Source organism: Hippocampus comes, unplaced genomic scaffold (genome assembly GCF_001891065.2).
Source record: "Hippocampus comes isolate QL1 unplaced genomic scaffold, H_comes_QL1_v1.1 scaffold261, whole genome shotgun sequence".
Taxonomy (NCBI): Eukaryota; Metazoa; Chordata; class Actinopteri; order Syngnathiformes; family Syngnathidae; genus Hippocampus; species Hippocampus comes.
The window spans coordinates 447,737-461,065 of record NW_017805824.1 but is presented as its reverse complement, the minus strand read 5'-3'; the positions used below and the strand labels follow the sequence as shown (position 1 = coordinate 461,065).

General features: G+C 42.4%; 1 protein-coding gene across 1 annotated transcript; it reads right to left on the bottom strand.

Annotated features, from left to right (window-relative positions):
• Positions 1 to 1,389: 1,389 nt before the first annotated feature.
• ctcf (CCCTC-binding factor (zinc finger protein)) lies at positions 1,390 to 11,065 on the bottom strand. The gene is made up of 13 exons (XM_019886597.1): positions 10,899 to 11,065; positions 9,260 to 9,529; positions 8,999 to 9,178; positions 7,405 to 7,771; positions 7,168 to 7,338; positions 6,914 to 7,047; positions 6,650 to 6,770; positions 6,417 to 6,566; positions 6,174 to 6,334; positions 5,902 to 6,084; positions 5,688 to 5,820; positions 5,469 to 5,615; positions 1,390 to 2,918 (listed from the first exon to the last, which is right to left on the bottom strand). The coding sequence occupies exons 2-13, from the start codon at positions 9,506 to 9,508 to the stop codon at positions 2,668 to 2,670; spliced, it is 2,247 nt and encodes a 748-aa protein (XP_019742156.1). The 5' UTR covers positions 9,509 to 9,529; positions 10,899 to 11,065; the 3' UTR covers positions 1,390 to 2,667.
• Between the last annotated feature and the right edge of the window lie 2,264 nt (positions 11,066 to 13,329).

Below are 13,329 nucleotides of genomic sequence, written 5' to 3'. Positions count from 1 at the left end.
GATAATGGCTAGATTGTTAACAGTGTTACGTCACTTAATAAAAATCATATGACCACGGCAAAGAATAAACACGATCGTACACATGCTGCGAAAGGAATGCTGGCTGCCAGTAAGTAAAATACCTGACAATTAATCTTCAATACTTAACATATATACAGATAATATGTGGAAATGTGCAGTTTCTGGTCTGTTTCAAGCAAAACCAAAAGCAAATACAACAGTTTACCGCTTAGAAGATAACTCTTTCTTAGTGTACAGCAGCACGGTGTAGCAAGACAACTACATTTGTAAATACAGATTCCTTACAGTGTGAAGTAGCACTGCCGAAAAAAAAAGAAAAAAAAAAAACCAAACGTCTTTTAAGTTGAAATAGAGCCCCTCCTCCCGGAAAGTGAATATCCGCTTGTTGCTGTGGCAACAAGGATGTCCCTCACTCTGTCACTGAATTTGCTTCTCGTCAGTTGAAGATTCCACGGCTGAGTCCAAACGGAAATAAAAAGCAGACGCGGGGTTTCCACGGCCGATGAAGCCTCTAACGGGTCCACAAATGCGGCAGTTCTTCAAGGGTGTCGTCGTTGAAGGCTGTAGGTTCCGTTCGGCCAACCTCCAGGTACAGTAGCCGCTCCAGGGCCAAGTTGGTCCAAGTCAGGCGGCGGAGTGCGGCTGGATGGCGGGGAAACGTGGCACACTTCCCGATAAACAGAACTGATACTTTCCACTACATTAGATACGTTTCAATCATTTTAAACGCAATTACACATGCATACAATTTAGCAATTGCAATACTGAGGGAAATATTATGCAACCCGTATTTGACCATTAAACTGGGAGATTATTACATACAATCACCTCAAATTAATGTACAACTATTATTCAAATCCATATTAAAACAAAGGCAAATCATGCATTTAATGCCATTCTTTTTTTGTAATGCATTTTAACTGTTCATCCCCCAACGCAAAAATTAACAAGTATGCACTTGCCTTCAGTGCATAACTAAATGAGCCATACAGAAAAACTGCAGTGGCAATTGTAAGGGTGAACCTCATCTCACACAAGCATGTATCTACAGTTAACTTTATTTCTTTAATAAACCATGAGCCAAGATATGCTCAAGTGTTTGATGTACAGTTTGTAATCACTATTAACTAAACAATTACACAGGTTTGCTAATGAAAGTTTAAATTGCACCCACCTAAATATTTCAAAATGGATCATTATTAAGGCTATTTGCAAACTGTATTGCATTTAAGCTACATGACTAAATTGTATTTCTGGAACGATTTTGTATCAACTTGCAATTGAGAAATACACTTACCTTGCCCAATCTTTCATTGGTCATTTAGTAAAATACTTGTGGTCAACAGATAAATGAACTGAGTTTTAGTATGAAGTCCTCCATTTAATAAAATATATTTGCAAGCAAAATACACAAGTGTTTGTGTTAGTGCTCAGCCAATGTCAATAATCAAAAGCACTGCCTTCCATTGTACCAAGAATGCACAGAACACTTTTCTGACATACAACTGCACAAACCTAAAACATGAGTCCATGTCTACTTTTTATTGGTTGTACCATCATACATCTGTTCTCAACTGCCTGTCATTTTCAACATCACACTGCCCAGAAAGTATTGCAATCGGTACAAAAAAAGAAATCATGAACTCAAGTGGAATGGCTACACAAAGGAGCAAAACAACCCAAACCTTTTCTTTGCACATAAATGATGTTTTGTACATTATGCATCATCTAGGGATGTTACAGTAGCAAGGGAAGATATAAAGTAAGCATTCTAGAAGCTTTGATAAACTAGAATAAGTGTTAAAATAGGGTTTTACTAACCACAGCAAAGAAACAAAATAAAAAATACAATAAAAAAATATCCCAAATCATTTTTTTAGCTGTAATTACCAACAATAACATTTTCTGGTCTGCAGACAGTAATATTTTATCTCCAGGGGCTAACGGCAGGCTTAAGTGAAACTGAAAAGCCGATTCAAAAGATGGCTTTTGGGGAGCAGTCTTCCCAACCGAGAGAGGCTCTTCAGCAAGGACATTGAACAAGAATTGAAAAAGTGCAGAACGATCCATGACTGGGGTGATTTATGTACTTACAATGTTCACACGACGTGATTGATCCTTCCCAACAATAAAGTATGTACCAAGTAAAAAAAAAAAAAAAAAAAAGTAATAATAAAATACACAAGAGATAAAAATTGGGCTTCAGTGTCTCAAAAGAGGACTACGCACCATGATCCTTTGGATAGATACATGCACATCTGAATTCAGGGGAAAGAAATCTTTGATAGTGTTGCCAGAGTAGATTTATTAAATTGTGATGTACCTATTTCCTACAAATGCTCTAAACATCAAGGACAACAATGAGAAGGCTTGAGATACTGTGGCCAATTACAGCCAGCCCCGGACAGAAATTTTCAAAATAAAAGTTTTTTTGGGGGGGTCGAGGGGGAATAAATCCGTATTAAAAGTCTTTATCACTCCTCCATGTCAATGTAAGATTAAAAAGCAAGCCTTAAATTACAACAGCGATCTTTTGTCTATGAAGGATGCGTAAAGTGTTTGTAACCCTAAATGCCAAGAATTAGATGTTGCTGTGAAGGGGGAGGGATCTGCGTGTGTGTTTTACAGGTTCAAGCCTTGCGTCCATCACCGGTCCATCATGCTGAGTATCATCTCGGGGGTGAGGTCTCCGTTTGGTGGGGCCTCCGACAGCTGCATCTCCTGTTCCTCCTGGGACAGCTCTTCCAGCTGGATAGTGGAGTCACCTTCGCCGACGACCACTTCCTGTGTGGCCCCCTCCTCTTCATTTTCATCTTGCTCGGCGCCCACTTCCTTTTTCACGATGATGTCATCCACCTCTCCGGTGGCCTCGTCCTCCACGCGGATGATGGCGGCCACTGTTGAGAGAGCCGGAGGTCAAAGTCAATTTGGAGGTAAATTTGACTTGTCAGAGTAGCTTGCTTGAGTAAAAAAAAAAAAAAAAAAAAAAAATCAAACAAATGCAGGTTGTCACTCACATGACCCCACACAAAGTTTCCATGGCCTCATACAGAAAGCAAAGTTTTCAAAGTGACTCATTTTTATTTTTACACTTAACTCATTCAATCCCAGCCATTTTCACTGGAGCAACCCCCTCAATCCCAGTGTTTTACTGGATTTTGACTGATCTTGCAAGGCCCACAGAATATTTGGTTCTAATGCTATATAAACATGGAGCCCACCAAAATAAAGTTTGGACTCTCTTCTTTCAGCAGAAAAAAAAATTGTTTCTATCTTTCTCCATTCTTCAGCAATCGGCATTACAAAATGGCTAAGTTTCATGAAAATGGCGATTCCTGTGAAAAAAAAAAAAAAAAAAAAAAAAAAACGGAGAAAAAGAGCTTTTCGTAAAGCATGCATTTCAAGCATGTGAGGCACCACTGCCACCTACTGGTTGCTTTTTTACATGATTTACAAACCAACTGGCTTATTCTCATTCACAGATTGCATCAGACCCCCCTCCTCTCTATGAAGCAAAAAAAAAAAAAAAAAAAAAGACTTAAGACGTACAAGTACGTCCTTGGTAGGCGGGGCCTAATTTTAAAAAGACTTACAAGTATGTTTTGTGGAATGAAAGAGTTAAAAGAGAACTAATGTTCAGACCACTACAAGAGTTTTACTTACTTTTCATCATCCATTTAAGCTATAATAAAACTTGAACTGACACATCTGTTCCAATTTTGGGGAGCACGTGCCACAGGTTTTTGATCTTGGAAAAAAATTATAAAATTAAACGTTTTCACATACCTCCCTCTAAGTGCTCAAGTATACCCAAAGGTTACATATGCCACTGGTTGGGAAACACTGGTCTAGTTGACATTCATGCTTTTGATTTAAAAAAAAATATATATACATATAAATCAGAAGTTACGATGTATGAGCCTGTGTTAGTGCCACTGTCATGGCTAACTTTACTGTACACATCTGTGAAGGCACCATTTTGTAGAAGCATATGGTGCCATCCAAGTCATGTCACTTTCATGGATGCCCCTGATTATCTCACCAAGACAAAAAAAAAAAAAAAACCCTTAAAGCCTTCCATTTTTTCCAAAATGGACGATGCGCTTTATAACGCGGGGCGCCTAATCTATGCATTGAATTCCAAAATCTGTGAATGTTGCCGTGTGACTTAGAATGATCTTGACTATCTCATGTTATGCAGACATGCTGTTCATATCGAGGAAAGGCGGACGGCATGCGGATGTAAAAGGGGAAGGGTATGCGTGGAAGAGGACGCTAAAGAGACGCACGCCCACCAGCAGGTGGATATAACGCTGGTACGTGTGAGTACTTTGTTAAATACTTCAATAAAGTACCAGTGAACTCAGTTTTGCTCCAGTCGCCTTTTTAAAAAGGTCGGGAACCTTTTTGACTCAAGAGAGCCATAAAAGCAAAATATTTGGAAATGTATTTCAGTGAGAGCCATATATATATATGTGTGTGTGTGTGTATGTGTGTGTATTTTAAAAGTGATTTCAACAAAATGTCAGTATAATAATCCTCTGAATGTATTCTTTAAAATAATTTTGTGATAATACTCACCATTAATGTGAATGGTTTTTCGTTCCTCACGATTGCTAAAAATCCAGCAAAACTATCGGAATGAAAGTCACCTTGCCGGGTCCATACGCTAAGTTACTGCTGGCTAGCTTGCACACTGCTCAGTAGCTTGCACGCTTCCTTTCCGATGTCTCACGCAGGGTATTTTGATGCAAACGTAGCATGGGGCGTGTCAAAGTGCTGCTCTGCATTCATCCGTTTCATCGATGGTATTTTGTCATTGCAAATCAGACACACCGCAGAACCTGTTCTCTCCACAAAGGCGAATCCTTCGGTCCATTCGTCCCTAAGTCTACCAAACTCGTCATCTTTTTTTCTTTTCGCCATCTTATTCACTTAGGATTAGCTTTGAGCTAATGGCCGAGCGGGTTGATTCAAAAGGGGGCGTGTACCTGTTTCCACAGCAACGGCAACGTTGGCCAGTATCATCCAATCAGAATGGCTCCTGGAGCCAACTGCAGCCCGAACAGGAAATGAGCAGTGAAAAATCGATCGATGGATGCATTTATAAACAAGCGAGAATATTTTTTTTTATCTGCGAGCCAGATGCATTGCATCAAAAGAGCCATATATGGCTCACGAGCCATAGGTTCCCGACCCCTGATGTAGCGTGTCTTGTGTACGTATTAATTTCAGAAATAATTATCACCCATAACTGCCACTGTGCCTTTCAATAAGGTGCAGCGTATAGTCATGAAAATACGGTATATGTGCAATTAATTTAATTTCCACGACATCTAATTTTTTAGATCATTTGGTTGACTCACAGTGCCATTGGAGTCTTTGTCTCCCGGGAGCACGCGTGACGTCACTGTGAGATATAAAGTCAAGTGCATTGTGACGCTCACCGTTTGGCTTGTTCTTTGGGGGACGCCCACGCTTCCTCTTGACTGGTGGCTCTTCGGGGGCGGCAACGGGAACCACTGGCGGAGCCTGTTCCAATTCGATATCATCCAACAAGTCCTCATCATCTTCAATCTCATCCATATCAGGTTCTGCAAATTCGGCGGGGAAAGTTCACAACTGAAGCGATCGTCCGACAAGGAAATCTGAGAAGTGTACCATACCTGTGTCCTCGTCGTCATCATGCCTGTCTTGCATCTTCCGCTTCCTGCCCCGGCGATTCTTTTTGGGCTGAGTTCCATTTTGGTCTCCAGCAACTTCACCAATGCAGTTCTCGCTGTGGCGCAACATGGTGTTCTGTGCAACGAATGACAAGAGTTACACGCAGTGCCGAGTGATCTGAAGCTGTCCCAAATCTGTGCTCGGGTTCAGGCCTACCCTGCGGGTGAACGTCTTGCTACACTTGCTGCAGACGAAGGCAGTGGGCACAAAGTTGGGGTCATGGTAGCGTTTGAAATGCATATCCAGAAGCTGCTTCTGTCTGAAGGTTTTCTCACACTGACTACAGGCAAAAGGCTTCTCCCCAGTGTGCGTACGCTTATGCATGATCATGTGCCGTTCCTGTGGGAAGTGGGGTTTGGCAGGACGGCGTTATGACACACGTGACTGCGTTTCGGACCACATGTACAACATTTTGCCCATTGGCTTGCCTGTTTGCAGCAGTAGTCACACTGGTCGCACTTGAAACGTTTCTCATTCTTGTGAGTCTTCTGGTGCTGGATGAGAGCGTATCGCTCGTGGAAAACAGCATCACAATAACGACACTTCTTTCCCTTCTCAATAAATGAATGCTGCTTTCGTAAGTGAACGCCTGAGAGTGAAAGAGGTATATTTTCAATAGTTTGACAAAACACACACCCAACACAGATATCAAAAGTGAATGAACAATCTACCAAGGTCGCTCTTGCGTGCGATGACGGTGTCACAATGTGGACAATGGAACTTTGCCACATTCTCTGTGTGTTTCTGCAGAATGTGCATCTTCATGGTGCCGCTCTGGGTGAAACGAGCATGGCATATGTAGCACTCGTACGGCTTCTCGCCTACAGCAGGAATGAGAAAAGGGTCGTGTAAGCGGAAGATCCTGGGAGATTAAGTGCAGCTCAAACCGCTGGAAGTGTCCCACCTGAGTGTGTCCTCATGTGTCTTTTCAGCTTGTATGTGTCCCTGCTAGCATAGCTGCATAGACTGCACTGAAAGGGCCGCTCTCCGGTGTGAGACCGGATGTGCCTCTTCAACTTGCTCACCTGGGAAAGGAGCAACATGAATACATTGTCAAGAATACATGCACAAGAATTACTTTGGTAGAGAAAGTGTTTTTATGTCAGCACGGATTAAAGGTAACAAAGGATAAGCCCGATGATACATCTTAGCTGATGCGACTGCTCACCTCCACACTGCAGTAGTCGCACATTGAGCACTTGAAGGGCTTCTCGTGCGTGTGCTTGTAACGACGATGACGCACCAATTCTCCACTAGTCACAAAGGCCATGTCACAGTCTGTGCATTTGTGTGGTCGGGTGCCTAAAGGATTTGGGGTAAAAAAATAAAGAGAGGACCATTTCTCTTCCAGTTCTGACCAAATGCCACAAGATGAAATCAAACAGGAAATCAACCACTCAGTGGCTGTGATACTTTCTCCACCTGTGTGAGTGTTGAGGTGGTTTCTCAGCAGTGTGACCGTTCTGAAGGCCCTTCCGCACAAGTGACATTTGTGCGGTCTTTCATCTGTGTGGCTTTTCATATGTCGGTCCAGGTTGGAGCGTCGTGGACAAGTGTAGCTACACAGTTCACACTGGAAGGTCTTCTTTACACCTGGTCAAGTTAAGTACAAGTAATAAGTGTGTGCCTATTTCTCCAGTGAATATAAACAGGGTATACCTTTCTTCTTGATCTTAGTGGGCTTGGGGGGCTTCATGTTTCCAACAACCTTCTCTGCATTGACCTCTGACAGCAGCCCCTCCTGTTGCTCTTCTTCAAAGTCATACACGGAAACGTCCATGTCTCTGTCACCCTCCGCATAGCGCAGGCGGCTCTTTTTCCCCTTCTTTCCCTTTCGGATAGTTGTAATAGGCTGGAAGTCGGGGTCCTTTTGCCATGCCGATTGAGACTCTGGAGGTTCCTGATCAGCCACGTCGGCATCCTCCTGTTCCTCCTCCCCCCCGGTTCCTTGTAGCTCATCGTGGACTGCCTGAAGCTCCTCTTGTTCTACAGTTTCCACTTCACCATTGGCCCCCACTTTCACCACCTGAATGAATATACATACAGTATTCATGTTTTGTGGTCATGCTCTTTTGGAGGTGGGAAGTAGCAAAATGCAAACACTGTCACTGCACATATTTAGATTTTCCAGGTATCCATTGCCTTGATTAAGAGAACTGTTTGATAATGTGGGTCCCAAGGGCGATTTGTGGCTACTTCTACCACTACTATTTACCTTACATTGTGTGCCAGGCCCCCCAAAATACCAAAAAACATACATAGGTAACATATATTTTTCAGTCATCACCGTTCGCCAATTTAGCATTTTTGCTAGTCAGCTAAAAGTATCAGCAAAGCTGTGGAAACATCAAACTTAGCAGGGTCTTGGTTGAAGAGGTCTGAAAGAAACTTGTATGAAAGCAAGTATTGCATTAACTTAACAGAAAAAGTAATTCATACTTTTGTACTCAAATAGATTTCAGACAGATTTTTTTATTTTAAAATTGTGACTGAATCAGTACTTTTTAACACATTTTAACACAGATGTCTACTTCTAGTTAATCTCTGCAATATCTTAATCACACAGAGAAGACAGGACTCCAAAGATTTCACCCGGTCAAATGAGCGCAGGTTTTAATGCTCCCTCTACAGTCTATTTAAAATATGGTTGTAAGTTACTGTGTTTTTCGCTACGATAGCCAGTCTCCTCCTCCATGCTGCTGTGGCAACAATGAGCACAATAATCTTATCTCCGGGTGCCTTTGTAAGTACTCTGAGCATCCTCTACTCCATACAAACCATTCGGAAATGTGTTTTTCAACTGTAGCGGCATAGAAAAAGTAGCAACAGATGACAAATTACAGCCGTATTTTGTTTCCTGTTGAATAAACATCATCGAAGATCAGGAAAAAATCATTTTCCACTTTTCAATTTTTAAACCAAAAAAATGGGAGACAACTCGTTCCTGCAACACTGCCCCTTAGTGGACAGAGGAGGGACGGGTCTTTCCAATGTTTGGAATGTCCGTGTATCTTCAAAACTGTGGGGCCTTTGTCTCCAAAGTAAATGCAAGAACTCACAAGCAGAACTGAATATTTACAAATGATAAGTCATGATGACTGCAGACATGATATTAAAACGGTGTAAATTGTGGATCTGAAAAGCACATGAAAAGTGTGGGTATATTTGTGTGAATAATTTTGAGACAAATCTCTCCCCATACCATAGGAGGTGCTCCGTAGGAGTTGAACAAAATAACATAGTTACTGCTTACCTGGAAGCCTTCAGGCAAGGGCAGGGTGTGACAGATAACTGGCTCTGCATCCTTATTAGCTGATCCATCTACATAGGTTGCCTGGAGGCCATCCACTGTAGTTGAAGTGACTGGGACCTGCACTAGCTGAAGTTGTCCAAGCCCTAAAGCAGCGCCAGCCTGTTCTTCCATATTTACAACCTACAGACAATATTCAGGAATTATAACCAACAGAAACAACATTTGGCATATAAGCTCCCATTGACTCATCATCCAACTGACCTGAAGGGTGATGATCTGACCCTCATCTCCACCAGTTACAGTAACTGTGCCCCCTCCCTCCAACACCTCTGTCTTCATTTGCAGCAGGGCCGGATCCAGGGCATCCATCACCATCATCTCCATATTGCCCGGAACTTCCACTGCTTGTGGGGCTTCCGCTGACCCTTGGATCACAGCATCCCCTGCTTCTGGTAGTACCCCCTCTTCGGGAGCCAGGGCGGTCTCCATGGAAACGACATCGCCCTCCATGGTAACGGGCCAGTCAACACTCTGAGCATGGTCAACAGTAGAATTGTTATGTTAGTGTCATTCTGTCACACATGTGTGTGTTCAATTCACAAGTGGGAAATATGTATAAATATGCACAAATAGATATTTAACTGGAACAATTTTGTACCTTATTATTCACTTTAACTAACATATTACCGGTTGACTCAAAGATGATCCTGTGGTGTGTGATTTATTCAATTTTTTCTGTTGTTGCAGCGAACAATCAATTTGCCCATTTTCTGTACCTCTTGTACTAATTTGGGTAGCAGGTCAACTGGAGACTATCCCAACTGTCCCCACCGAACATGCATGTTCATGGGTTGTGGGAGGAAGCCATGGTAGGAAATGACACTAAACACAGCCCGGATTCGAACTACCAACCTCAAGCCTGCTAGGCAGATGGACTAAGCAATCGTGCCGTCTTAATGTTAGTATCTTTCAATGAAGTGGATCGTAAGTAGAGATGTACATACTTCACTGAAAAGTAGTTAGTGCGCTTGTCCTTTACCACGTTAGACTTTGGAGCTATCGGGTTTTTCAGGTCCTCGTAACCGGAAACCAAATGGCTAAAGGTGAGCGGTGAAGATTACGTGTTAACGAGATACAGCACAACATAACCCACGCCAATTTATGAGAGTTCATTAAAAAAATGACCTCTCTCCGGACACACACCTGATGAAGCCATGAGTTCCACGCGGGTATTGCAAGTGTAACTTAGTTTGGTGACATATGGGATCCGTTTGTCGCGAGGCAGCCAAACGTGCACGATAAACCAGACGCAAAATGGCATCAAAGCGGTAGATTGAACCTTTGCACGCAAAAAATGTGGCACTTAGCATCCTCGTGAGTCTAACGTGAGCGGATATTTGCTATGATAGCGTGCTGCGGTTTTGACAAGTGGATCAATTCCAAAAGTGCCTCTTTTGATTAAAAAAAAAATGCCGGGATCCGAATCGACCGTTTCGCTGTATACGCGATCGATTTCATACGAAATGGCCCATCGGCGCAAACTAAAACGAGAACTTAAATTTGTTTGTTGACTGGGAGGCGCGAGGACGATTGAAAACAGGAAACAAAGGGCACGATAAGATGGACGTCAGGCCTAAAGTAAGTTTAAAGAGAAGCACACATACAGACTACCATCGCCAAGTGGTTATCACGAAATAGCACGCAAAAAGCACGAAAACCGTCGCCCCACACAGGGAGTTGGAGTTTAGAGACAGATTTAGTGAATATTGGATAACGATAGAGGGAGACAAACACCCCCCGCCAGTCGGTAACGTTAAGCCCCACCGTGACACCTAGAGGCCGACGCCAGCTCCTACAAAAACGTTTCCGTGTTTGCGGGTAAAGAATCGCTTTGACTTACCGCAGAGTGCCTCTTTTATGGATATATTAAGTTCAGTGCCTGTTGAGTGCGGCCAATCGCTTCAATCCTCCGTGGACGTGCGAAAAAGCTGTGCGCAGGCCTGATAATTTTCTCCCGCTTTAGAATAGAGGGCCTCACACAAAATGGCGGGCGTTAAGAGCGAAGGCGCATGCGCACACCCAAGGCCCGGCGGTGAATGGGCGTGGCCCAGATCGTACCGAGGCGCCAGTTTTGAATTCACGCGTGGGCGTGGCGACAGGCACAAGTTGCTCAACATGACGGCGTGCACGTCAACATTTGGAAACTTTTTCGGCGAAATGTATATTTTTGCGGAACTAAGCCATATTTGCGCTGTCAGTTAAGGTTATCCCCCCCCCAAAAAAACACCATTTGGTGAATTAGGAAGTCACTCACAAAAACCACCACAGGGGGGCGACTAATCTGCTAACTCGTGCAATCATGATGTCTTGTCTTGTCGACCCCCTTTCTGCTCGAACATCTGCATCCAGTTTTGGGGGTTAAACGAGCCCACTGAGCTTTTACATTTATCAAGCATCTCTGTTATATGTTGCATTGTTTCATTAATTTAGAATTTGTCCATTAAAATATACATTTTCATTTTTCAAATAACTAAATAATTTAACCTGCATTTAAAAACATTAAAGTTGGAGCTCACTTCACTTTTGTTGACAGTTTATTCCATTTGCGAGCAGCATAACAGCTAAATGCTACTTCACCATGTTTGTTTTGAATTCTGGGCTCCACTAATTGACCTCAGTATGCAGACTTCAGAGCCTTACTGGTTTTATATCCATTGTCATGTCTTTAAAGGGGAAGGTAATGCACAAGTTTTCTTTACAATAATAAGTTCTATGGTCCTACTAGCCTAAACATGTTATTCTCATTAATATTTTGTTTGTGGATTATGAGTTAAGTAGGAAAATCCACCCGGTTTTGATTCATTTTAGGGGGCGGGCATTTTGCCGTTTGCTATCCGCTGAAAAGGTTCTTCCAGTTGCCCAGCGCCTGTGTAACAACCACTCACAGCTCATCTTGCAAATATCTCTTGGCTAAACTCTGAAAACAGGTGAGCCGTGATTGGTCCGAACCTGCGCGGGTGGATTTTGCTGCTAAATCCATAATCCACAAACTGAAAATTAATCATGACGACATGTGTGGAATAGTGGGGACGCATAGGACACATTATTGTAAAGAAAAATTTGGAGTTGTCTTCTCCTTTATGATTATCAAGACCTGAACAATTCAGCGATTTTTAGACCAGTAGCAACATTTTAATCTGTTCTACAGATGACTGGAACTCAAAGTAAAGACTTTGGGACTGGAGTAATATGTTCTAATCTCTTTGTTCTGACTTCTCATCAACTCAAGGCCATGTATAAAAGCAGACTGGAATTTGGTATTGATATTGTTGTACTGATCCAAAATCCACCGGGAGGAAGCCCAGAGGAAGATGCCTCGGGATCCCCCTGTAAAATCTGGATGAAGTGACTCGGGAGAAGAGAGTCTGTGCTTCCCTGTTTAGGCTGATGTGATGGAGGGATGGACTGATGGATGGATGGGATTCACACCTATAGCTTATTTAGAGTATTAATTGAACCTAAAATGCATGTTTTAGGAATGTAGGACAAAACCAGAGTTCAGTCATTCTTCTACAGATCACGGTTCACATTTTGTGGTCTCTCCATATTTTTAAAAGGTGCTATACATATCGTATTTTATATCCTGAACTTTTGGCTATGTTGTGGGATTTTGTGGTGATCATTTTGCCACCCGTATAAATGGTCCTGCAGACTTACACAGGAATAACTGCGAGGCAGAAGGAAGAAGTGCGTAAAAGACAGAGACTGTTAAAAGTTGGGGATCATTTCACACTTAAAAAAACATGGTGCAATGCAAGGTGTCTCTGTCTGTGTGAGCCCAACTGACGCTTGCCCGGAAACATTTAACCTGAGCCAACAACAGCCGACCCTATACATGCTTTTGCTGACCACCACATCACTCACCAGGCCAGGCCCCACCTTTTAAAGGCACACAAATTCAAAGTCACTGATAATACAGTGTAGAACATGAGGATGGCAACCCCAAATGGACGAAAGTAACACCTGCACCTCACATGCATGTATTATGCTTCAAACTTAAAAAAATCTACCTGTACAGTAATCCCTCACTCTGACACGGTCCATCTTTCATTGCTTCACTGTTTCATGGATTTTTTTGGTGTTTTTTTTTTTTTTTTTTCCTTCGTCTTTAATTTATAAAATTACTTGTCAACAATTTAAAATACGAGTGATAGAATTGAAGGACTCCTTGCTGATTCCTGGCTGGTTGTTTCATTGTTGGTTAATGAATGATCTGGGATTCAAATGAGCTTTTTTTTTTTTTTTTTTTTTTTTTTTTTTTTTTTACATTT